This window comes from Hermetia illucens, chromosome 3 (assembly GCF_905115235.1).
Source record: "Hermetia illucens chromosome 3, iHerIll2.2.curated.20191125, whole genome shotgun sequence".
Classification (NCBI taxonomy): Eukaryota; Metazoa; Arthropoda; class Insecta; order Diptera; family Stratiomyidae; genus Hermetia; species Hermetia illucens.
In genome coordinates, this window is record NC_051851.1 from 51,277,754 (window position 1) to 51,303,368 (window position 25,615).

Here is a 25,615-nt window from a genome sequence, read left to right on the forward strand (position 1 = left end):
ATGATAGGACTGTTATACAAAACCCATCTAATTTTTTTGGCATCTAACTAAGAAATTATGAACAAACAACAAAGTAATTGGAAATTTTCTTTCTTGCAGGTCAACATGGACACCCAGCTAGTATGGGCTCGGGATTCAGATGAAGGTTACATACAAGGGCGCATCATCGAAATCGGATCTAAAGAGTTCGAAGTCATTCCAATAAACTCTGCTCATAGTAAACGAATATGTGCTGTAGAGGATATATTCCCTTCTTGCGAAGGAGTGCAAGATCATGATGATAACTGTAAGTAATGAATTTATAATAGACAACTTTCTCCGGAAATAGCTCGATAAATATACATATGTCCGCGCATATATATATTTATGTGAATCCAATATATGTAAATTTGTAGTTGTTACGTCTTGAGTAAAGTATTGCATAATTTTTTTGATTAATTTTCCATTTATTGCCTTCTTCGCATAAATTTATACGGCGAACAAATTTTAAATTAAGTTGCCAATATTCACGTGTTTTAAAAGATATTGGCAGTTCATCTCAATGTTTGAATGATTCGAGTTTTTGTTTAAAAAAAAAATTCTGCTACCGAAGCAAATATATAAAACATATAATTATGCATGATGTGTACAGGGTAGATGAAAAATTTGAGGAGTTTTTAGAAATTGTTATGGCAGCATACGTCGAAACTGGTTTGAGTACATTTCAGCTAGTGTGTAACGTTCTTGAGATCCTTTGCTCTTAATTGAATCATACCGGGTAATCCATCTGAATGAGATCTATTAAATTTCGTAGCCAAACTTTATGAACAGCAATTGTTGATCAGGTCAAATGAAGAGGATTCCCGCTGAAGAAAGGTAGGCGGTACACCGTCAACTTAACCAAACCAATCCCATAATTAACCCGCCAGACCTATTCTTTGGTTAATGTTGGGAAATTTGCGGAGCAAACTATAGTTTTAGAGTACCAAATGACCACAACGACGTGGTTCTAGTGTATCGTGGAGAATTTCTAAAGTTTTGTGAAAATTAAAACCATATTAAAATGAGTTCACTGTCTGTCTGTCTGTTGGTCATACGCATTTTTCTGAAACGGTTATGTCTAATGACACGACCTTTCTTGGAGTTTAGGGGGGGAGGTCCCGATAAGTCGAAGGTATAGGTCTCGGTTAGTACTTTTCAAAGCGGGTTTGTGTTTTGATATCAATTGCAAAGTGTTGGAAGAAGAAGAGCCGGGGGGGGGGGGCTGTGATTGTGAAATAGGTCAGGTCAATTAAGGCGCCATTCTTAGTAACTATCTCATTGAAAAATCAAAAATCAAATTGGTGATATCCATATATGACATCTAAACCTTAAAATACTCTCTACACTAATAATAATATTATTATACTAAATTAGAAATTTATTGGAACCCCCCTTAAGCTTATGCAGTAATATGGGCTCTATATTATCATCCTTGAAATCCAGCAAAGTTATGGTACCCTACACTGTCTACCTTACGTAAATTTTCTGTATCCTAGGACATCGTGCGTACAAAAAATGTCAGTATTACATTTAGATCAACAAGCTTTCGGGTTTCCAACGAATTTAGCATGCAGTTTTATTAACTGTCTCCGAAGTGTTTGGTAGAGGACCATTATAAATAAGGGCTTTTGTCTCTCCAGTCTGCTTGTAACGTCCAACAGTCTTGTAGAATATTACATTTTTCAAATCGGATATTCGAACCACGGATAGTAACATGTTCACTATCACGAACGAGCGTGTGATCTGTTGTACCCTTTGCATGCAGTGTCTCATAGCTCAACAAAATTCTGAAAGAAGGAATGATAAAAAGAATATTTATGATCGAATTCAATGAAATCAGCAGAATCAAGAACAGACACGAAAAAGACTTCCAAATTAAATTTATCCAAACTTTAGAGCCACCTGGTATAATACTTGCATAACCTAGTCTCATCATTTGAAATTAACAGACAATGGCTGAATTATTAGATAAATACAAGTGTATTTTATTTCAATTTCGTCTGAAATTAAATGCGATAGAGAAAGATGAACTTTTTCCACGCTCACTAGATATGTATATTGTTGAGATTTATTATCTATTATCTCCCAAATGGCTTAACACTCTTCAACTCTTGACTCAAAAAATCAGTGTTTGAATCTCAGTAAAAGTGAAGAGTTTAATTTATTTGGCATTATAGGCAAAAAAATACAAAAAATTAAAGTTTCTCTTGTGAACGCCTTATTAACATTTTGCTACACAATGGAATAGCGAATTTCGAATTCGAAACACTTTTATTTATAAATTGATGCAATCAAGACGGATTTCATTGCATAATGCACGGTAAGTTCATTTTTGAATTTGTTGTCAATATTTATGAGAATACTTTCCCTCTAAATTTTCTTTGTTAGGGTTTTGCAGTCGAATAAAACCTTTTTGTTATATTATGTACATTTTCTACTGTCTTTGAATGTAAATCTAGAAGATTTAAATAAAGTAATGACATGCATTTTCGGCGAATTAGTTAGCAAGCTATTGATATGTTATTAAACTAATCAGCAAACTGAAAAATTAATCATTTGAATATTTTAAGAAGTTAGGTGTTTCTCTCTTCATTTTTCTCCTTAACTGTTGAAACTTCAATTAGAATCAGACCAACTTTTCCGATAAATACCGTTCTTCTTACTTAAAGCTTATATTCTTTCCTATCATCTAAAAACCTAGATCATAAGTATGCATACTTGGGTAGTATTCAAACTACGTTAAAGAAACTCAAATCCTTTTTCGAGTTCTCAAGTTGACATAGCTTTGAAACATGAGAACACCGTAAACAATTGAAAAAGAAATGAATGCCACTGGATCCTCAACCGCCACTGTTTATATATATTTCAGATTTAATATACATATAATATAAATGTCAAGGTACCTTAAATAGACATACATATTTGTAAGTGGCAGCATGTGTGCATGAAAGTCCTGTTGGCGATTGTTAGATACGTGACATTTGATTCATAAATTTGAAAGCATTTTCTTGAAGAAGGTTCTACGTAATAATGTAGTTAGTTAAGTTTTTAATTAGTTCATGAAATTTTTAGCAAGCTTTTCGAGCCTCTTCTATTATACAATAGGAATATAATCGGTAGACAAAAAGGATAAAAGATGAACAATTTGGATAGATGACCAGTTGGAAAAATATTTATATTAAATTGAACGAAACTTGAAAGTATCATCAAGAACTATCAGGGCAACAATTATATGGATTAGAAGCGATCCGATAAAACTATATATATTGAGTACAGTACCATTCATAGAAAAACATATCAAAACAAGTAGGAAAACCGGAAGTACAACCTTTTATTCATGAAAGGTTTTGTGTTCTCCTATGTGAAGAACTTTGAATGCATGGCAGTCACACTTATATAAAATGCGTATCATTTGTCAATTGTGATTTATTCAAATAATTTGTTCTGCAAAGTACTTTATCGATTATAGTTGATTCCATACGCTTCACACTAGAAGTTAGTAAATGTAAAGTTCACCTAAAACAAATACAAAGTGGTACCCCGGAAGGTGAGCTCAAATATAAAGGTTTTGTGTTTAGTTTATGTGAGCAACTCTTTATGCATCTTTCTCCTTTCGTAGATAGCTAAGAATGAAAAATATTCCTTCATATATATATTGTCAAACCCCAAAATATAAATATGTACATCATATTAAAACAAACAAACATTGTCTATTGCCGTATGTTACAACATATATGTATATGGACGCATCTATTTCTATTCTAAATACCGCTGGTACTAATGTACTCACATGTCCATCTTATTGTACACTATCCGAAAACTTCATTAGCACATATATATACATACACATGTTGTCTCCAGTAATTGATACTGATAAATAAAGAACTAAAAAAGCTAAGAAAGGAACTCTGAAATGTCCCCATGGAATTCGGCGTTCATATAAGTTCACTTCATGTGGTTATGACGTCATACACGTCTTAGAGAGCGATAAATTTACTTGAATTGCCAAAACTTTGACCTTCTATAACTTTGTTAATAATACTTAGATTGAGTTCAAATTTATCGTCTTGCTACTAAATGTTGTACTCTTAGATGAACTTAAGGGGGGTTTTCGGGTAAATTTCTAAAATTTGATGATACAATATTCTGGACTTTATTTGTGCAGATATCGAAATGGGACATATTTTGAGGTCTAGATTTCATATAACTGTATCGCCCTGAATTTTTTTAGAATTTTAGATTCCGAAGATTAGTGCTGCCTCACTTTAAGTTTATTCATTTTGAACCCTCATGCACTAATTTTGCAATTTACGTGGAAACGAAGATCTCCTTGTAAAAGTAACAATTGAGATCTTTTATCTATTAACCCGCATGAGTATATTACGTGAAAAAAATGCTTACGTCTCCCTTTTAAACTGCTCGTGAATTTGTCACTCATGCATGAGATTTCATAGTTTCGATATATCCTCCAAATTTCGTTTGAATTGGTCTAGTTACTTTGGAAAAAGTAGGTGTTGCAGGCAGACAGTAAACCGATTTTAATAAGGTTCTTCATTACACAAAACCTTGAAAACGTGAAAGTCCCTAGGCCGGTTCAAACAACAATGACTCAATACGCTAGATGGTGAACCTCTTGATTCCATTCAGATAAGTAAAATAGCACAACCGACCAATACGAGCCGACGCCGCTTCTGAACCGGATAAAGGCTAAAGAAGAAGAAGAATTAAAAGCGACGCAACATGAAAAACTAATTTTTTTATTGACCTGAGTCACAACTACTACATGTGCCCCATTATATACTGATAGTTTAGACTAATATGAACAACTGGGTTTATCTTCCGAAGATAGGGACTAGCTTTAATTCTTTTTGATGAACTTAATAAAAAACGTGTCCCTTTTCGGATAGCTGAGTGGTTAGAGCACAAGGTTGTCGTACTGGAGGTCGCGGTTTAAATCTCACATTTGAGGCCGGATATCAGAATTAAGTTTAATCACTAGATTACTTCAAAAGAGCTTTCTATTCCCGGTAGAAGGAGTATATTTTAGTAGATGTATGGTACGTGAACTTAACACTTGTTGTTTACTAAAAATCCTTTTCAACTTATTTATGTACCCACTGGTATTCATTCTATTTTGCATGTTGTACACACTGCAAAACTTTTCTAATATTCATATTGTGTACCATCGTAATACGGAACATGGAAACCTATATAGCTATCCCAATTTATCCTCGAGGCAATACATATGTAATCTAATCCTTATTTTACTTTGAATAGTGGAATTCTTCTCTCTGACGTATAGTAGTTCTAGCAACCACTAAACACGACTCACATCTGCATCATAAAATGAACCAAAGCAGGAATGGTAGATGAGTCAAAAGAAAAGAAGAATAGCGAAACAGAATGCCATTATAAACTGTATATATATGTACAAAACGCTGTTTTATGTTGCGTACAATTGTTCAGATTAAATTCCTTGCTCGACGGGTACATGAAATCTGTGGGGCAAGGAACTTTCAGCAAAAATTGGAATTGGAAACTCTGCATTCCACGTGTGATGGCAGTTTCTGAGAATGGATCCTTAAAATAAGTGACTAGTTTTTTAGCCATAATATTACTTCCTCTTCATAACGGGCAAAACTAACGCCTACTTGGAAACGTTCTAATCGAGGCCTTTCATTTATATTTGTCGAAATTGTCGCATGTATGAGGATGCACAGTTCTAATCTTTTCGTTTAGACCAACCAACTCTGAACCGATTTTAATACAGTTTTGTTCTCCAGAAAAATGTATCAAGATTTTCAATGTACAATCATGAATATGCCTTTTTAATTAAGAAGAGAAGAAAAAATCTTGACTGACGATTTCGTCCAGGGCAGAGGCAACTCATCAGATGTTGTCTCACCTCTGCCGTGGGAGCAGCGTGACCGAAAGTGGCGACAGGCGATAATCGCTCCATTTATATATGATATAATCTCAAACACGACATGAGTGCGAATTATATTGAAATGAAATCCGTCCTAAGTTCAAACCTACACCAGATCGAAGTGTGTGTAAACAGAAAATTTTATTAGAATCAATTCGATGTCTATTTGTCCGTCTGTCTGTCTGTCATACCCAATTTATTCGGAAACGGCTCGACCGATTGTCGCGAAAATTGGTAGGAGCGTGTGATCTGTTGTTCCCTTTACATGCAGCCATTTTGTGTTAAGTTTAAGGGGAGGCTCTCCATATGACATATGAATAGAGGGTGCAACATCATACGAAAAGGTTCAATTAGTAATTTTCGAAACTGGTTTCATATTTGATATCGGGTAAAACATAGGGGAGTGAGGGGTCAACCCATGAAAAAGTGTAACAGGTCTCGTTTTCAGAATCTATCCTACCGAAAAATCTGAAAAAAATCAGAGTGGTGTGTCTCTACGAAATCTAGGCCTCAAAATACATCCAGTCCCGGTGTCTGCACAAATAGAATTAATAATGGTATATTTTCATATTTTAGAAATTTAGATATATTTGTACATTAAACCAGCCGTATTTATACTTTAGTGTATGAGTTAACCGGAAATATGGGTATGATCAATTTATATACGTGCATGTATATGTACAGTGTTCGGAAATAGGTAGTTTATTTTTCTAGGGTGAGGATAATGTCTATGGCTGTAATATGTACGTATGTCTTGTAGTTTGGAAAAATATGAAGGAATATGTTGGATTTGTAGGTATGTACGTATAGAAAAATGTGTGCTGAAGTTTCTTACATAAGATGAACACAAAACCTTTATACCCGAAGCGCGAGCTTCCGGTATTCCGACTTGTTTTTTTTTTTTGAGGATCCTTGCCTCAGGACTCCCACTTGATGACGGACCGGACCATCAGAAAAATGTATCAAGATTTTCAATGCACAATCATGAATATGCCTTTTTAATTAGTTTCTAAGATTTGCAAAGATAAAGATATTGGCAAATTTGCGTTGAATATCGTTAGCTAGAATAGGACAATGTCGAGTTTAATTGCTATTGGTAAGGAAGAAAAGTTCGTGCCCTTTGGTACTATTGTATACCGAAAATACATCAACTTTAATTGGTAAGATAAATTCTTTAAATTAAATATAGGTGCTAATCGATATTCTCTATGCAGGGTTTTTTCGTTAAATCATGCGTGATTGAAGTCTCAAATATCCCCATATTAGTCATTTAGAACGAAAATTCCTGTAGTAAGATTGCGAATATCATTGAATCATAGATTTTCGCTAATCCTTGCCTATATTACCTATGGAAAAAGCAGTCACATTTTATTTGAACTGCAGTAAAACACGGATGATGGGCTTGGGGAATTCTGTGGAATAAAGAATTACCTATATTGAATATTGATGAGCAAGGATTCTCTTGATTTGTTTTTTTAGATATACAGTAGAATTCAAAGCAGATGAATGTGAGGACAGATTAAATGAACTATTTTTGATTCTCCCATCAAATGTTTTTTTAGGTATTTGTTCCACAATACCGTACTCATAAGTTTCTATATTCACTTTGATCTATTTGTAATGCAAAACCAAAAAGTCGCCCCATAATCCATCGATAGCAGTACTTTTTGCGTACCTTGCATACATTCTTTTGAAATGACAGTTTTTAGAGTTCTTTCATCACGTCAACTTTTTTCTATGTATCCAAGATCCATCTTCAAACCTGGTTTGAACTTATACTTTTGCTTTAATGTACTTGCCATCTTTTCAAGGTTTTCTGTAAAATAAAGCTTTATTATCGGAGACAATGCATATACAGGGAGGATGCTCGGGCAGGAAAGCGGTAATTTCGTTCACGCTCCCATTCTCAGAAGCTATATAATCGGAAAATCTGAAGAGAATCACAAAGCAACAATTATACGGTGTCGAGGCGTCTAAATACTCTCAATACAGTTAATAATAGTGTGTTAGTATATTTTTTGTAGAAACTGATTGGATACCATCTTTAGGTTTACAATCATGAAGGCTATAATATAGAATATGATACTGCCAAGTTTGGTGAAAATCGTTCAGTCACTAACAAAGTTATAATAGGTTAACGTTGTAGATTTTGTGCAAATTTACTGGAATCCGAAACTATCTCACTACTAACTGAATCATCATCATCAACGGCGCAACAACCGGTATCCGGTCTAGGCCTGCTTTAATAAGGAACTTCAGACATCCCGGTTTGCGCCGAGGTCCAATTGATATCTCTAAAAGCTGTCTGGTGTCCTGAATAGTCTGACATAATCTACCCATACACATTACACATTGTACATACACATACACATTATGAGCTAGGTACCAATATAATATTCTTCTATAATTATTTTTTCGGTTGAGTGTGTCGTTTTTTCGACTTATTTTATAATGAAAAGAAAAGACAAATTTTTTTTTTAATGCCGAATAGTGAGTTTTTTTGGCTCATATACCGGGATTTCGAGGGCTAGTTGTCCTCTTCCTCAGTGGGTTTTTGTCTGACAAAAAGGAATAAAAAAACCCACTATTCGGCATTAAAAATAAAAATAAAATTTGTCTTTTTTTTCATTATTCTTCTATAAGAAATAAAAAAAAACCTACACCTGATCCGATCTTCTCGTTTTCGATTTGTTTGAAGTTAAATTTGTAAATGAAATAGCTCTTCACCATTTTGCTATGCCACAAATCATCCTGCTTTGCCATAAATATAATATAGACATTTAAATTCATAGAATCTCATTTGCCCGTCGACCATCCTGTAATAGCCAATCAACTGCAAGCTCCCTTTCTCAATGTATGGAGAGTACCCAGATGACCAAACATAAAATTGATAAAGGCTCGGGGCTTCGAAAAACAGTGGCAGTCAGCTTTCATGCGGTACTCCCATATAGTCACACAGAATAAGCATTGGTGCAGACCAACCTTAACTTGACGTTTGTGTTAGAATACCTGTCCGATTTTAGATAAGATAGTGAAGGTGAATTTAGGGCTATTAATGCGTCGAGCGATATTAACAGAGACTCTTTGATGGTTTTCTCATTAGTGCGGCTTTACTCCGGTTGAGTACGTTGATGGCAAAGACAATTTGGAGGAGTAGGCCGTATCCGCATGGTAAGGTGACTTGCCATATCATCCACAAGAGGTTGAACTTGCCTGGATGTTATATAGTATGATTAAGAATCTGAAATGAAATGCTTCTTCCACCTTTTTAGCTGTGGTCTACCGTCAACGGCCGTTCAAGGTCTTTTGTTTTGTCAGAGCCTTTATTATTTGTGGCTGCGGCCGATATTGGCCTCTTTTGTCGCGATGCACGCTATCCTATACCTTTTTTGTTTTTTTACGGTAAAACATTTTTCGATCACTTTCCAAATTTCCGCACTCGGTCGGGTATATATAAAAGCACTTTTCATGACGACAGTGTTGTTCAGAGTTTCTGCTGTTTGAAAGCAAAAAAATGTTCCCACTGTTAGACGGCCAATATTGAATTTGGGTGGCCGGTGAACGTTTCGCTGACGACAAAATGGCGACACGCAAGTGACTTTCGAGGCTGATCTCAGCATCCTTTTTAAGGTTTTGTGTAAACACAAAACCTTATTAAAATCGGTTTACCGTCTGTCTGTCTGTCTGTCTGTCTGTCTGTCTGTCTGTCTGTCTGTCTGTCTGTCTTTTTTTTTTTTTTTTTTTTTATGGATGGAGGTGGAAATCTTAGAAAGACACTGCCGCGCCAGGTTGCAGCAGCGTGTGGGATTCTCACCCACTAAAACCACCCCCACTTTCTCCTTTTTCCTTCCCCGCGGGACCGCCGCAAAGCATTACTTCGCGGGGTGGACTGCGCTTTACGCGACCACGCCTTCCGTTCTTCGCGTCCTCCTTGCGCGCTCCGCTCTTGCCAGTTCCTCTTGTATTTGTTTGATGGCGGTGTTCACCGCACACCAGTTTCCCTCCGATTTCAACATTTCCCCGACGATACTCTGCGGGCTTAGAGTGGTTTTCAGGGAGTTTTCCAGACTCCTCCTTTCTGAGAGAAATCGTGGACAGTGGAACATAACATGCTCCGGGTCCTCAGGTGTGCAACCACATTCAGGACACAAGGGAGAATCATCCAGCCTGAATTGGTGCAGGTACTTCCTGTAACCACCATGTCCTGACAGGAATTGCGTCAGATAGTAGTTAATCTCACCGTGTCGTCGCTGGATCCACTCTTCAATACGGGGAATCAAAGTGTGGGTCCAGCGACCCCTCTGCGAGTCATCCCACCGTTTCTGCCACTTTTCCAGCGACTCTCGCCTTGCCGCCTTTCGGCATTCTGCATCCTTTTCAAGAGGATTCATCTTCCTTGCCTCGTACAGGCAGCGTGTCTCATTTGCCAGAATGTCTATCGGGATCATTCCCGCAATAACACACGCTGCCTCGCCTGATATTGTTCTGACGGCGCTGCACACCCTTAGCGCCACTAAGCGGTAAGTCATATTTACTCTCCTACGATTACTCTCACACGCTAATGCTTCCTCCCAAACTGGTGCCGCGTATAATAGTGTGGAGCGAACCACTCCGGCCACAAGTAATCTGCGACTATACCTTGGACCTCCAATGTTAGGCATCATCCGCGCCAATGATACGCTGGTGTTTGCCGCTTTCTCACAGGCATAGTCCAGATGTCCCCTGAAATTGATCTTAGCGTCAATCATCACCCCCAGGTATTTGATAACCGGCTTCGAAGTGACAACGTGACCACCAACGCGAATATTAATCGTATTCCTCTTCCTACGATTGGTAATCAAGACCGCCTCCGTCTTTTGTTCCGCAAGGTCAAGCTGAACCATCTCCAGCCACGCTTTTATGGCGCTAATGGTTTCGTTAGCGTACATTTCGACGTCTTCAGGTTCTTTCGCGACGACAACCACAGCTAGATCATCTGCGAAACCGATTATCGTGGCCTCCTTTGGCACGGGAAGGACAAGGACCCCATTGTACATGACGTTCCACAGGAGAGGACCCAACACTGAGCCCTGTGGTACTCCTGCGGTGACGGTGTACTGCTTGGATCCCTCATCCGTGTCGTACCAAAGTGTCCTCTCCGAAAGGTAACTGTTGAGGAGCTTAGTCAAGTAACTAGGGACACCCGTGTTAGCCAGTGAACTTTTTATCCACTCCCAGCTTGCGGAATTGAACGCATTTTTGATGTCCAATGTCACTACGGCACAGCATTTTTTAGACGACATCGCGTCTCGAGCCAGCTTCAAAACAACGTCTACGGCGTCGATGGTTGAGTGGGCTTGACGAAATCCAAATTGTCGCTCCGATAGTCCATCCTTGTATTCGATGATAGGGAGCAGTCTGTTGTAGATGACCCTTTCGAGCATCTTTCCTGCCGTGTCGATAAGGCAAATCGGTCGGTATGATGAAGGGTGTCCTGGGTGTTTATTCGGCTTCGGGAGCAAAACTAGTTTTTGCCTCTTCCACCGATCGGGGAAAATTCCTTCTATCATGCATGTCTCAAACACGCTGATAAACCAGTCGGGTCTGGTCTTAACAGCGAGTTTAAGGGCTCTATTGGGAACAGCATCCAGACCGGGTGCTTTATTATCACCAATTCTCCGGCAAATTTGCATAAGTTCCTCCTCAGTTACCGCAGGTATGGTGTAGACGTCGAGTGCTCGCTTGTGTTGTTTGCGCTCCCCTTTATCCGGGGGGAAGAGCGCCGTCACGATATCGAGCAGAAGATGCGGACAGGTCAATTGTGGTGTTCGCCCTCTCATCTTCTTCATAACTATCCTGTACGCTGTTCCCCAGGGGCTTTGGTCTGCCTCTGTGCAAAGCTCCTTGAAGCATTCTCGCTTGCTGGTCCGTATAGCCTGCTTAAGCCTACCTCGAAGGTTCAGATATGCTAGCCGTTTCTCGTCGAAGTCTGGTCTTGCTCTAGCTCGTTGGCAGATCCTTCTAGCACGAAAACATGCATTCCGTAGCACCGCGATCTCTTCATTCCACCAATAGTTTGAGCGCCTTTTTGCGAGAACTCGTCGCCTCGGCATAGCAGCGTCGCATGCTCTTGTTATGCGTCCCATCATTTGCTCTACCTTTTCCGTAGCCGCACCACCGGGACTTTGGCCTCCCAATAGCATCTCTATGAATGCATCCTCCTCAAGCCCCTTCACGGACCAGCCCCGGTTTCCAGCCTCACGGGAACACGTATCGACGCATGGCCCATATTCGATCTGGAGGAAAATCGCCTGGTGGTCGCTGTGAGTATAATGCTCACTGACAAACCATGTCATTCTCCTCGCCAATGTGGTACTCACATATGTCAGATCGACTATTGAGCCCGACCCTGTCCCACGAAAAGTGGAAACGTTTCCCGTGTTGGCAAGCACCAAATCTAGCTCCGCGAAAGCCTCGAGCAGGATACGGCCCCTGGTGTTCGTAGTGCGACTGCCCCAATCCACGGCCCACGCGTTGAAATCACCAGCTATGATCTTGGGGTTTCGACTTCTTGCATCCGAGACTAGCATACCTAGCATTCCTTCAAATTCTGTTATCGTCGCGCTTGGTGGAGCATAGCAACTATAAATATAGATACCAGCTATTTTTGCCCTGACGAATCCAACTTCTGGAAACTCCATCACTTCTTGAATGGCCTGATTTCCACACGCCCATATTGCCGCCTTACCAGTTTCATCTGCAGTCCAGGCACCGCTCTTATTGTTGCGATAGGGCTCGCTGATTATGGCAGCTTCGATTCCCTTCTCATAGATGGTCTGCGAGAGAAGGTCTTGCGCTGCCTCGCAGTGGTTGAGGTTGATTTGTATCAACCTCATTTTTTTACTGCATTCAAGGCTCGCCTAAACACTGGGCATCTGCTGCTGCCTGCAACGTGCCGACAGTCGACGCCCTTTTTTTCCTTGCAGAGCATGCATTCAGGCTCAGCCTTGCAATCCCTGAACATATGGCCTTCTCCCCCACATTTTCTGCAACATTTTGACCTGTCACAGTCACCGGTGCATTTCGCCGCTATGTGGCCGAATTCCAGGCATCTAAAGCAGCGCTTAAGGGATACCTGCTCCCTGAGTCGGCAAACGACCCAACCTATTTTTACTTTCCCAGCCGCCAGCAGTTTGAACGCTGCTTCAGTTGGTAAGCTTATAGTTGCCGTTTGCGTGCCTCCGTATGCCTTCCTCAGTCCCCTGATTGCGGAATCTTGCAAGCCAAGTGGTCCGAACTGCTTTTCTAGGGCGTCACGGATATCCTCCTTGGTCGTGATTTCGTCAATGTCCTTGCATTCGATGACAAGCTCCTGCTTTCTGGCCCGTACTTGAGCTTCTTCTCCTAAGGACTTCTCCACCTTGCCGAGGAAATTTTCTACCGTTTTGCCCGGAGACTTCTTCAGCTCCAGCATCAAGTCTCCTTTCTGGGAGCGTCTGATTCGGCTGACGTTTTCTCCAAGGTCCATCAGCTCAGGATCGGATTTGACCTTCCTAAGGATATCGGCGTAAGTCATATCCCCTTTTTTGGAGATTATGATTAATTCGGGCCGTAATCTTCTTTTCTGCGTCGTGTTTTTCCTTCCACCAACCTTGGTCCATGCTTCCTTGGTCCCTTTTTGAGGCTTTGCCTCCCTTGGGTCAATTGGAGCCGGCGCCGCAGTTTTCACGATGTTGGTAACTTTGTTTCCCTTGCCTTTTGCCGGTGAGAGGCCTTTTTGCCTTTTCGCGTCCTGTGAGCATCCGAAAGAATCGTTCGCGCACTCTCTACTCCTTTTTTCAAGTTTACCGCCCTTTGGATGTTGAGGGGGTGTCACTTGTGTTGCCTGGGTGACGCTTGATTTCTTCGAGGCGTTTTTTTCTTCCTTGGCACCATTGTATAATACCCGAATGGTACGGACCATGTTTTTGATGGCCTGGTGCACGTTGTGTTTGTCCTTAATAAATTCAGACAACTCTACTATTTTGCCTCCGAGTAGGGCAAACGATGATTCGTCCGGACTCTGACATAGCTCCTCCGCTTGGTTTTCGCATTGGGCGCTTACGTACTTATTAGCCTTCCGAATGCTTCCCAGATTTCCTTCCTTCATCAAGGTTGATTTCGGAGGAGATCGCGCTATCGTCGAGCTTCTCTTAAATGGGTCAACCACTAAGTCCTGCGACATATTTCGACCAGGTGTAGTTACCCCGCTATGGGCTAATACCTGACCAGTTTGTGCCCCATCTTTTCTTCGATTTTGAACAGGCGTTCTCGGGAGTGATGTACTCCTTTTAAATGCCTCTTTCTCCAGGCTACTTGTAGTATTTGATGCAACGGTGGCCAAGTAATCCACCACCGAGGCACTGCAGTCGAGGGATATCGACGGCCGGGAGCCTGCTTGCCCACTCCCAAAAGCCGCCGGTACTGGGTTTCCGAAGCCCTGCACCGTAACTTTATTCTCCTTCTGTTCCTCCATGTTTGGTTTTATTTCTGGGTATCCTTCCCATAGCCAATTTTTATCCACGGGCGGGCGTTTACTTCCCACCTACCCGGCCTGCGCATAAGCATGCCCATACACGCACACCTGCAAATGCGTATATGTGCATATTCCTACGCATCCGCCGAGCATTCCCTTATCCGCACGAAGGGACGCGCCTGATGGGAGATTTGGCAACTCCGCACAGGTCTGTCTGTCTGTCTGTCTGTCTGTCTGTCTGTCTGTCTGTCTGTCTGTCTGTCTGTCTGTCTGTCTGTCTGTCTGTCTGTCTGTCTGTCTGTCTGTCTGTCTGTCTGTCTGTCTGTCTGTCTGTCTGTCTGTCTGTCTGTCTGTCTGTCTGTCTGTCTGTCTGTCTGTCTGTCTGTCTGTCTGTCTGTCTGTCTGTCTGTCTGTCTGTCTGTCTGTCTGTCTGTCTGTCTGTCTGTCTGTCTGTCTGTCTGTCTGTCTGTCTGTCTGTCTGTCTGTCTGTCTGTCTGTCTGTCTGTCTGTCTGTCTGTCTGTCTGTCTGTCTGTCTGTCTGTCTGTCTGTCTGTCTGTCTGTCTGTCTGTCTGTCTGTCTGTCTGTCTGTCTGTCTGTCTGTCTGTCTGTCTGTCTGTCTGTCTGTCTGTCTGTCTGTCTGTCTGTCTGTCTGTCTGTCTGTCTGTCTGTCTGTCTGTCTGTCTGTCTGTCTGTCTGTCTGTCTGTCTGTCTGTCTGTCTGTCTGTCTGTCTGTCTGTCTGTCTGTCTGTCTGTCTGTCTGTCTGTCTGTCTGTCTGTCTGTCTGTCTGTCTGTCTGTCTGTCTGTCTGTCTGTCTGTCTGTCTGTCTGTCTGTCTGTCTGTCTGTCTGTCTGTCTGTCTGTCTGTCTGTCTGTCTGTCTGTCTGTCTGTCTGTCTGTCTGTCTGTCTGTCTGTCTGTCTGTCTGTCTGTCTGTCTGTCTGTCTGTCTGTCTGTCTGTCTGTCTGTCTGTCTGTCTGTCTGTCTGTCTGTCTGTCTGTCTGTCTGTCTGTCTGTCTGTCTGTCTGTCTGTCTGTCTGTCTGTCTGTCTGTCTGTCTGTCTGTCTGTCTGTCTGTCTGTCTGTCTGTCTGTCTGTCTGTCTGTCTGTCTGTCTGTCTGTCTGTCTGTCTGTCTGTCTGTCTGTCTGTCTGTCTGTCTGTCTGTCTGTCTGTCTGTCTGTCTGTCTGTCTGTCTGTCTGTCTGTCTGTCTGTCTGTCTGTCTGTCTGTCTGTCTGTCTGTCTGTCTGTCTGTCTGTCTGTCTGTCTGTCTGTCTGTCTGTCTGTCTGTCTGTCTGTCTGTCTGTCTGTCTGTCTGTCTGTCTGTCTGTCTGTCTGTCTGTCTGTCTGTCTGTCTGTCTGTCTGTCTGTCTGTCTGTCTGTCTGTCTGTCTGTCTGTCTGTCTGTCTGTCTGTCTGTCTGTCTGTCTGTCTGTCTGTCTGTCTGTCTGTCTGTCTGTCTGTCTGTCTGTCTGTCTGTCTGTCTGTCTGTCTGTCTGTCTGTCTGTCTGTCTGTCTGTCTGTCTGTCTGTCTGTCTGTCTGTCTGTCTGTCTGTCTGTCTGTCTGTCTGTCTGTCTGTCTGTCTGTCTGTCTGTCTGTCTGTCTGTCTGTCTGTCTGTCTGTCTGTCTGTCTGTCTGTCTGTCTGTCTGTCTGTCTGTCTGTCTGTCTGTCTGTCTGTCTGTCTGTCTGTCTGTCTGTCTGTCTGTCTGTCTGTCTGTCTGTCTGTCTGTCTGTCTGTCTGTCTGTCTGTCTGTCTGTCTGTCTGTCTGTCTGTCTGTCTGTCTGTCTGTCTGTCTGTCTGTCTGTCTGTCTGTCTGTCTGTCTGTCTGTCTGTCTGTCTGTCTGTCTGTCTGTCTGTCTGTCTGTCTGTCTGTCTGTCTGTCTGTCTGTCTGTCTGTCTGTCTGTCTGTCTGTCTGTCTGTCTGTCTGTCTGTCTGTCTGTCTGTCTGTCTGTCTGTCTGTCTGTCTGTCTGTCTGTCTGTCTGTCTGTCTGTCTGTCTGTCTGTCTGTCTGTCTGTCTGTCTGTCTGTCTGTCTGTCTGTCTGTCTGTCTGTCTGTCTGTCTGTCTGTCTGTCTGTCTGTCTGTCTGTCTGTCTGTCTGTCTGTCTGTCTGTCTGTCTGTCTGTCTGTCTGTCTGTCTGTCTGTCTGTCTGTCTGTCTGTCTGTCTGTCTGTCTGTCTGTCTGTCTGTCTGTCTGTCTGTCTGTCTGTCTGTCTGTCTGTCTGTCTGTCTGTCTGTCTGTCTGTCTGTCTGTCTGTCTGTCTGTCTGTCTGTCTGTCTGTCTGTCTGTCTGTCTGTCTGTCTGTCTGTCTGTCTGTCTGTCTGTCTGTCTGTCTGTCTGTCTGTCTGTCTGTCTGTCTGTCTGTCTGTCTGTCTGTCTGTCTGTCTGTCTGTCTGTCTGTCTGTCTGTCTGTCTGTCTGTCTGTCTGTCTGTCTGTCTGTCTGTCTGTCTGTCTGTCTGTCTGTCTTTTTTTTTTTTTTTTTTTTTTTTTTTTTTTTTTTCCCGATGGAAGGTGGAAAGCTTCAAAAGCTACCGCAGGCTCCTGCCACACGGTTATGTGGGACTCTTACCCACTAAAACCACCTCCTTCTCCTTCCACTCTCCCCGCGGGACTCCCATTTGGTATTACGTCGCGGGGCTGGATCAGAATTTATTCTGCGCTCATGTCAACATTCGTGTTCCTCTCGCGTTCATTCTTTCGGATGACTTCCTCCTGCCTAAGCTTCTTTCCGATGGCTGTAATCACTTTTTCTACTTCGGTCCATATCCCCTTGGCTTTCACCATAAGCTCCATGATATTTTCGGGTGTAAAGTGCTCCCCGGTTGTAGCTTCTAATGTAGCCCTTTGGGTTTCGAATCTGGGGCAGTGAAAAAAGACGTGTTCTGCGTCCTCTGGAATGTTTACACACTGTGGGCAATATGGCGAATCATCGCGCCCAAATCGGTACAGATATGCTCGATAGCCTCCGTGTCCGCTCAAGAATTGAGTTAGGTCGAAACCTACTTCGCCGTGAGGTCGCTCGATCCATTTCCGGATATCCCATATGATTTTGTGAGTCCAACGGCCTTTTTCTGACTCGTTCCACTTCTCTTGCCATTCCGCGACAGTTTCAGCTCGTGCGAACTGTCGCCGACGGGCAGGAGATTCTCCGGTGAGGTACGTTCGATCGTAAAGTCGTTGTATTTCTTTCGCCAGAATCTCAATCGGGATCATTCCTGCTATCACGCAAGCTGCTTCATTAGAAATTGTTCTGTAAGCGCAACATGTTCGGAGCACACTTATGCGATACGCAGCTCCAATCTTTCTTTTATTTATTATATTTTCCAGTGCATCTGCCCATACTGGGGCTGCATACAGTAGGATCGAACTGACCTGTCTGTCTGTCTGTCTGTCTGTCTGTCTGTCTGTCTGTCTGTCTGTCTGTCTGTCTGTCTGTCTGTCTGTCTGTCTGTCTGTCTGTCTGTCTGTCTGTCTGTCTGTCTGTCTGTCTGTCTGTCTGTCTGTCTGTCTGTCTGTCTGTCTGTCTGTCTGTCTGTCTGTCTGTCTGTCTGTCTGTCTGTCTGTCTGTCTGTCTGTCTGTCTGTCTGTCTGTCTGTCTGTCTGTCTGTCTGTCTGTCTGTCTGTCTGTCTGTCTGTCTGTCTGTCTGTCTGTCTGTCTGTCTGTCTGTCTGTCTGTCTGTCTGTCTGTCTGTCTGTCTGTCTGTCTGTCTGTCTGTCTGTCTGTCTGTCTGTCTGTCTGTCTGTCTGTCTGTCTGTCTGTCTGTCTGTCTGTCTGTCTGTCTGTCTGTCTGTCTGTCTGTCTGTCTGTCTGTCTGTCTGTCTGTCTGTCTGTCTGTCTGTCTGTCTGTCTGTCTGTCTGTCTGTCTGTCTGTCTGTCTGTCTGTCTGTCTGTCTGTCTGTCTGTCTGTCTGTCTGTCTGTCTGTCTGTCTGTCTGTCTGTCTGTCTGTCTGTCTGTCTGTCTGTCTGTCTGTCTGTCTGTCTGTCTGTCTGTCTGTCTGTCTGTCTTTTTTTTTTTTTTTTTTTTTATGGATGGAGGTGGAAATCTTAGAAAGACACTGCCGCGCCAGGTTGCAGCAGCGTGTGGGATTCTCACCCACTAAAACCACCCCCACTTTCTCCTTTTTCCTTCCCCGCGGGACCGCCGCAAAGCATTACTTCGCGGGGTGGACTGCGCTTTACGCGACCACGCCTTCCGTTCTTCGCGTCCTCCTTGCGCGCTCCGCTCTTGCCAGTTCCTCTTGTATTTGTTTGATGGCGGTGTTCACCGCACACCAGTTTCCCTCCGATTTCAACATTTCGCCGACGATACTCTGCGGGCTTAGAGTGGTTTTCAGGGAGTTTTCCAGACTCCTCCTTTCTGAGAGAAATCGTGGACAGTGGAACATAACATGCTCCGGGTCCTCAGGTGTGCAACCACATTCAGGACACAAGGGAGAATCATCCAGCCTGAATTGGTGCAGGTACTTCCTGTAACCACCATGTCCTGACAGGAATTGCGTCAGATGGTAGTTAATCTCACCGTGTCGTCGCTGGATCCACTCTTCAATACGGGGAATCAAAGTGTGGGTCCAGCGACCCCTCTGCGAGTCATCCCACCGTTTCTGCCACTTTTCCAGCGACTCTCGCCTTGCAGCCTTTCGGCATTCTGCATCCTTTTCAAGAGGATTCATCTTCCTTGCCTCGTACAGGCAGCGTGTCTCACTTGCCAGAATGTCTATCGGGATCATTCCCGCAATAACACACGCTGCCTCGCCTGATATTGTTCTGAAGGCGCTGCACACCCTTAGCGCCACTAAGCGGTAAGTCATATTCACTCTCCTACGATTACTCTCACACGCTAATGCTTTCTCCCAAACTGGTGCCGCGTATAATAGTGTGGAGCGAACCACTCCGGCTACAAGTAATCTGCGACTGTACCTTGGACCTCCAATGTTAGGCATCATCCGCGCTAATGATACGCTGGTATTTGCCGCTTTCTCACAGGCATAGTCCAGATGTCCCCTGAAATTGATCTTAGCGTCAATCATCACCCCCAGGTATTTGATAACCGGCTTCGAAGTGATGACGTGACCACCAACGCGAATATTAATCGTATTCCTCTTCCTACGATTGGTAATCAAGACCGCCTCCGTCTTTTGTTCCGCAAGGTCAAGCTGAACCATCTCCAGCCACGCTTTTATGGCGCTAATGGTTTCGTTAGCGTACATTTCGACGTCTTCAGGTTCTTTCGCGACGACAACCACAGCTAGATCATCTGCGAAACCGATTATCGTGGCCTCCTTTGGCACGGGAAGGACAAGGACCCCATTGTACATGACGTTCCACAGGAGAGGACCCAACACTGAGCCCTGTGGTACTCCTGCGGTGACGGTGTACTGCTTGGATCCCTCATCCGTGTCGTACCAAAGTGTCCTCTCCGAAAGGTAACTGTTGAGGAGCTTAGTCAAGTAACTAGGGACACCCGTGTTAGCCAGTGAGCTTTTTATCCACTCCCAGCTTGCGGAATTGAACGCATTTTTGATGTCCAATGTCACTACGGCACAGCATTTTTTAGACGACATCGCGTCTCGAGCCAGCTTCAAAACAACGTCTACGGCGTCGATGGTTGAGTGGGCTTGACGAAATCCAAATTGTCGCTCCGATAGTCCATCCTTGTATTCGATGATAGGGAGCAGTCTGTTGTAGATGACCCTTTCGAGCATCTTTCCTGCCGTGTCGATAAGGCAAATCGGTCGGTATGATGAAGGGTGTCCTGGGTGTTTATTCGGCTTCGGGAGCAAAACTAGTTTTTGCCTCTTCCACCGATCGGGGAAAATTCCTTCTATCATGCATGTCTCAAACACGCTGATAAACCAGTCGGGTCTGGTCTTAACAGCGAGTTTAAGGGCTCTATTGGGAACAGCATCCAGACCGGGTGCTTTATTATCACCAATTCTCCGGCAAATTTGCATAAGTTCCTCCTCAGTTACCGCAGGTATGGTGTAGACGTCGAGTGCTCGCTTGTGTTGTTTGCGCTCCCCTTTATCCGGGGGGAAGAGCGCCGTCACGATATCGAGCAGAAGATGCGGACAGGTCAATTGTGGTGTTCGCCCTCTCATCTTCTTCATAACTATCCTGTACGCTGTTCCCCAGGGGCTTTGGTCTGCCTCTGTGCAAAGCTCCTTGAAGCATTCTCGCTTGCTGGTCCGTATAGCCTGCTTAAGCCTACCTCGAAGGTTCACATATGCTAGCCGTTTCTCGTCGAAGTCTGGTCTTGCTCTAGCTCGTTGGCAGATCCTTCTAGCACGAAAACAAGCATTCCGTAGCACCGCGATCTCTTCATTCCACCAATAGTTTGAGCGCCTTTTTGCGAGAACTCGTCGCCTCGGCATAGCAGCATCGCATGCTCTTGTTATGCGTCCCATCATTTGCTCTACCTTTTCCGTAGCCGCACCACCGGGACTTTGGCCTCCCAATAGCATCTCTATGAATGCATCCTCCTCAAGCCCCTTCACGGACCAGCCCCGGTTTCCAGCCTCACGGGAACACGTATCGACGCATGGCCCATATTCGATCTGGAGGAAAATCGCCTGGTGGTCGCTGTGAGTATAATGCTCACTGACAAACCATGTCATTCTCCTCGCCAATGTGGTACTCACATATGTCAGATCGACTATTGAGCCCGACCCTGTCCCACGAAAAGTGGAAACGTTTCCCGTGTTGGCAAGCACCAAATCTAGCTCCGCGAAAGCCTCGAGCAGGATACGGCCCCTGGTGTTCGTAGTGCGACTGCCCCAATCCACGGCCCACGCGTTGAAATCACCAGCTATGATCTTGGGGTTTCGACTTCTTGCATCCGAGACTAGCATACCTAGCATTCCTTCAAATTCTGTTATCGTCGCGCTTGGTGGAGCATAGCAACTATAAATATAGATACCAGCTATTTTTGCCCTGACGAATCCAACTTCTGGAAACTCCATCACTTCTTGAATGGCCTGATTTCCACACGCCCATATTGCCGCCTTACCAGTTTCATCTGCAGTCCAGGCACCGCTCTTATTGTTGCGATAGGGCTCGCTGATTATGGCAGCTTCGATTCCCTTCTCATAGATGGTCTGCGAGAGAAGGTCTTGCGCTGCCTCGCAGTGGTTGAGGTTGATTTGTATCAACCTCATTTTTTTACTGCATTCAAGGCTCGCCTAAACACTGGGCATCTGCTGCTGCCTGCAACGTGCCGACAGTCGACGCCCTTTTTTTCCTTGCAGAGCATGCATTCAGGCTCAGCCTTGCAATCCCTGAACATATGGCCTTCTCCCCCACATTTTCTGCAACATTTTGACCTGTCACAGTCACTGGTGCATTTCGCCGCTATGTGGCCGAATTCCAGGCATCTAAAGCAGCGCTTAAGGGATACCTGCTCCCTGAGTCGGCAAACGACCCAACCTATTTTTACTTTCCCAGCCGCCAGCAGTTTGAACGCTGCTTCAGTTGGTAAGCTTATAGTTGCCGTTTGCGTGCCTCCGTATGCCTTCCTCAGTCCCCTGATTGCGGAATCTTGCAAGCCAAGTGGTCCGAACTGCTTTTCTAGGGCGTCACGGATATCCTCCTTGGTCGTGATTTCGTCAATGTCCTTGCATTCGATGACAAGCTCCTGCTTTCTGGCCCGTACTTGAGCTTCTTCTCCTAAGGACTTCTCCACCTTGCCGAGGAAATTTTCTACCGTTTTGCCCGGAGACTTCTTCAGCTCCAGCATCAAGTCTCCTTTCTGGGAGCGTCTGATTCGGCTGACGTTTTCTCCAAGGTCCATCAGCTCAGGATCGGATTTGACCTTCCTAAGGATATCGGCGTAAGTCATATCCCCTTTTTTGGAGATGATGATTAATTCGGGCCGTAATCTTCTTTTCTGCGTCGTGTTTTTCCTTCCACCAACCTTGGTCCATGCTTCCTTGGTCCCTTTTTGAGGCTTTGCCTCCCTTGGGTCAATTGGAGCCGGCGCCGCAGTTTCCACGATGTTGGTAACTTTGTTTCCCTTGCCTTTTGCCGGTGAGAGGCCTTTTTGCCTTTTCGCGTCCTGTGAGCATCCGAAAGAATCGTTCGCGCACTCTCTACTCCTTTTTTCAAGTTTACCGCCCTTTGGATGTTGAGGGGGTGTCACTTGTGTTGCCTGGGTGACGCTTGATTTCTTCGAGGCGTTTTTTTCTTCCTTGGCACCATTGTATAATACCCGAATGGTACGGACCATGTTTTTGATGGCCTGGTGCACGTTGTGTTTGTCCTTAATAAATTCAGACAACTCTACTATTTTGCCTCCGAGTAGGGCAAACGATGATTCGTCCGGACTCTGACATAGCTCCTCCGCTTGGTTTTCGCATTGGGCGCTTACGTACTTATTAGCCTTCCGAATGCTTCCCAGATTTCCTTCCTTCATCAAGGTTGATTTCGGAGGAGATCGCGCTATCGTCGAGCTTCTCTTAAATGGATCAACCACTAAGTCCTGCGACATATTTCGACCAGGTGTAGTTACCCTGCTATGGGCTAATACCTGACCAGTTTGTGCCCCATCTTTTCTTGGGTTTTGAACAGGCGTTCTCGGGAGTGATGTACTCCTTTTAAATGCCTCTTTCTCCAGGCTACTTGTAGTATTTGATGCAACGGTGGCCAAGTAATCCACCACCGAGGCACTGCAGTCGAGGGATATCGACGGCCGGGAGCCTGCTTGCCCACTCCCAAAAGCCGCCGGTACTGGGTTTCCGAAGCCCTGCACCGTAACTTTATTCTCCTTCTGTTCCTCCATGTTTGGTTTTATTTCTGGGTATCCTTCCCATAGCCAATTTTTATCCACGGGCGGGCGTTTACTTCCCACCTACCCGGCCTGCGCATAAGCATGCCCATACACGCACACCTGCAAATGCGTATATGTGCATATTCCTACGCATCCGCCGAGCATTCCCTTATCCGCACGAAGGGACGCGCCTGATGGGAGATTTGGCAACTCCGCACAGGTCTGTCTGTCTGTCTGTCTGTCTGTCTGTCTGTCTGTCTGTCTGTCTGTCTGTCTGTCTGTCTGTCTGTCTGTCTGTCTGTCTGTCTGTCTGTCTGTCTGTCTGTCTGTCTGTCTGTCTGTCTGTCTGTCTGTCTGTCTTTTTTTTTTTTTTTTTGTTGAGGAGGTGGAAATCTTCAAAAAGACACTGGTCTGGACACACCAGCGTGTGGGATTTTTACCCACTAAAACCACCCCCGACTCCCTCCCTGCCCCGCGGAACCACCACAAGGTATTACATCACGGGGCGGAGTCAGCTCACTCTAGCTTTGTCACCTTTCTTCTATACGCGGCGCACGTGACCGCGTTTTTCTCCTCTCCTCTGCTTTTCGCAGTTTATTTTGGATAGATGCGATCATGGAGTTTACCGCATCCCAATTCTCTTGATGTGCTAGCATTTTCGGCACCAGATTTTCTGGTACCAGCACCTCCCCTAGAGTCTCCTCTAGATTCCTCCTTTCTTCCACAAATCTCGGACAGTGGAAGAATACATGCTCTGGGTCCTCTGGGACTCCATTGCAATTTGGACAATCGGGTGAGGTCTCCAATTTAAACCTGTGAAGGTATTGGAGATATCCTCCGTGCCCCGTGAGAAACTGGGTGAGATTATAATTAATCTCACCGTGTCGTCTCTCCAACCACTCCTTGATGGCAGGAATGAGCCTGTGCGTCCACCGGCCCTTTCCCGAGCGTTCCCACCGCTCTTGCCATCTATTTATGGATCTCTCCCTTTCAGTCTTCCTCGTCCGCGATGAGGAAGAGGTTGGCTTTGCATTGTATATGTTCGCCATCTCATCTGCCAAGATGTCAATCGGCATCATTCCAGAGATGACGAATGCTGCATCATCTGAGACAGTCCTGAAGGCAGAGCATACCCTCAGGGCTGTCCTCCTGTAGACTGAACTCAGTTTGGTAGCGTTCCCTGACATCCACAACGCCTCCCTCCAAACTGGGGTCGCATAGAGCATGATCGAGGTCACCACCCTGGCTATAAGCAACCTAGAGGTATGCCGTGGCCCTCCAATGTTCGGCATCATCCTTGCCAGGGCCATACTTGCAGTGGATGATTTGTCGCAAACATACCGTACATGTTGCTTATAGCTAAGCTTCCTGTCTATCACCACTCCCAAGTATTTGATGGTCGGCTTGGAAGTGACGATATGATTCCCGATTCTAATACAGGCGTAATCTCTCTTCCGGCGCTTAGTGATGAGGACCGCTTCCGTTTTTTCCTCCGCAAGTGTCAGACCAGAACTCTTTAGCCAACTTTTAACAGCACCGATTGCCTCACTTGAGTATAACTCAGCATCTTCAAGATGCTTTGCGACAACAACCAGCGCTATGTCGTCAGCGTAACCCACCACTGTGGCTTCCCCCGGAAGGGGAAGATTAAATACATCGTTGTACATGATGTTCCACAGTAGTGGGCCCAATACGGAGCCCTGCGGGACACCCGCGGAAACGACGTACTCCTGCGGTCCGTCATCGGTGTCATACCAGAGCCTCCTTTCAGTTAAATAACTATCGACGATAGCAGCGAGATAGGCGGGAATACCAACCTTCGCTAAAGATTTCCGTATTAGATTCCAATTGGCCGAATTGAATGCATTTTTCACATCCAGGGTTACTACCACGCAATATTTGCTGGTACTACCCTTTCCGTGAATTGCATCTTCGGCCAAGCCAGTAACCAATTTGATGGCATCAATGGTTGATCTGGCTTTACGGAACCCATACTGCCGATCCGAAAGGCCGCTTTGGCTCTCAACAACCGGGAGTAATCTATTGTAGATTACCCGCTCTAGCATTTTCCCCACCGTGTCCAGGAGACATATGGGTCGGTATGACGACGGTTCACCTGGAGGTTTACCTGGTTTAGGCAGAAGTACCAACTTCTGCCGCTTCCATGCCATTGGAAATATCCCCTCGGACATGCACGCTTCGAACAACTCAGCGAACATGTCCGGTCTGGATTTCACGGCAAGCTTAAGGGCCTTATTCGGTACTCCGTCCAGGCCCGGCGCTTTGTTGTCTCCTATTCTACCGCAGATATCCAACAGCTCGTCTCTGGTGACTGGCGGAATTGCCGCCACATTCAGAGGTGGTTGGAATGTGTCGGTGCTCTCCTCTTGCTGGGGGAATAACCCCTGGATGAT

General features: G+C 44.5%; 1 protein-coding gene across 3 annotated transcripts in view; it reads left to right on the forward strand.

Annotated features, from left to right (window-relative positions):
- Positions 1–25,615, forward strand: part of LOC119650662 (myosin heavy chain 95F) — a 125,859-nt gene that overhangs the window by 59,806 nt on the left and 40,438 nt on the right. For all 3 annotated transcript variants that reach the window (XM_038053602.1, XM_038053603.1, XM_038053604.1), the window contains exon 2: positions 100–286. In XM_038053602.1, the coding sequence (XP_037909530.1) occupies positions 106–286 (181 nt within the window). In that variant the 5' untranslated portion in view covers positions 100–105. The remainder of the gene's footprint in view (positions 1–99; positions 287–25,615) is intronic.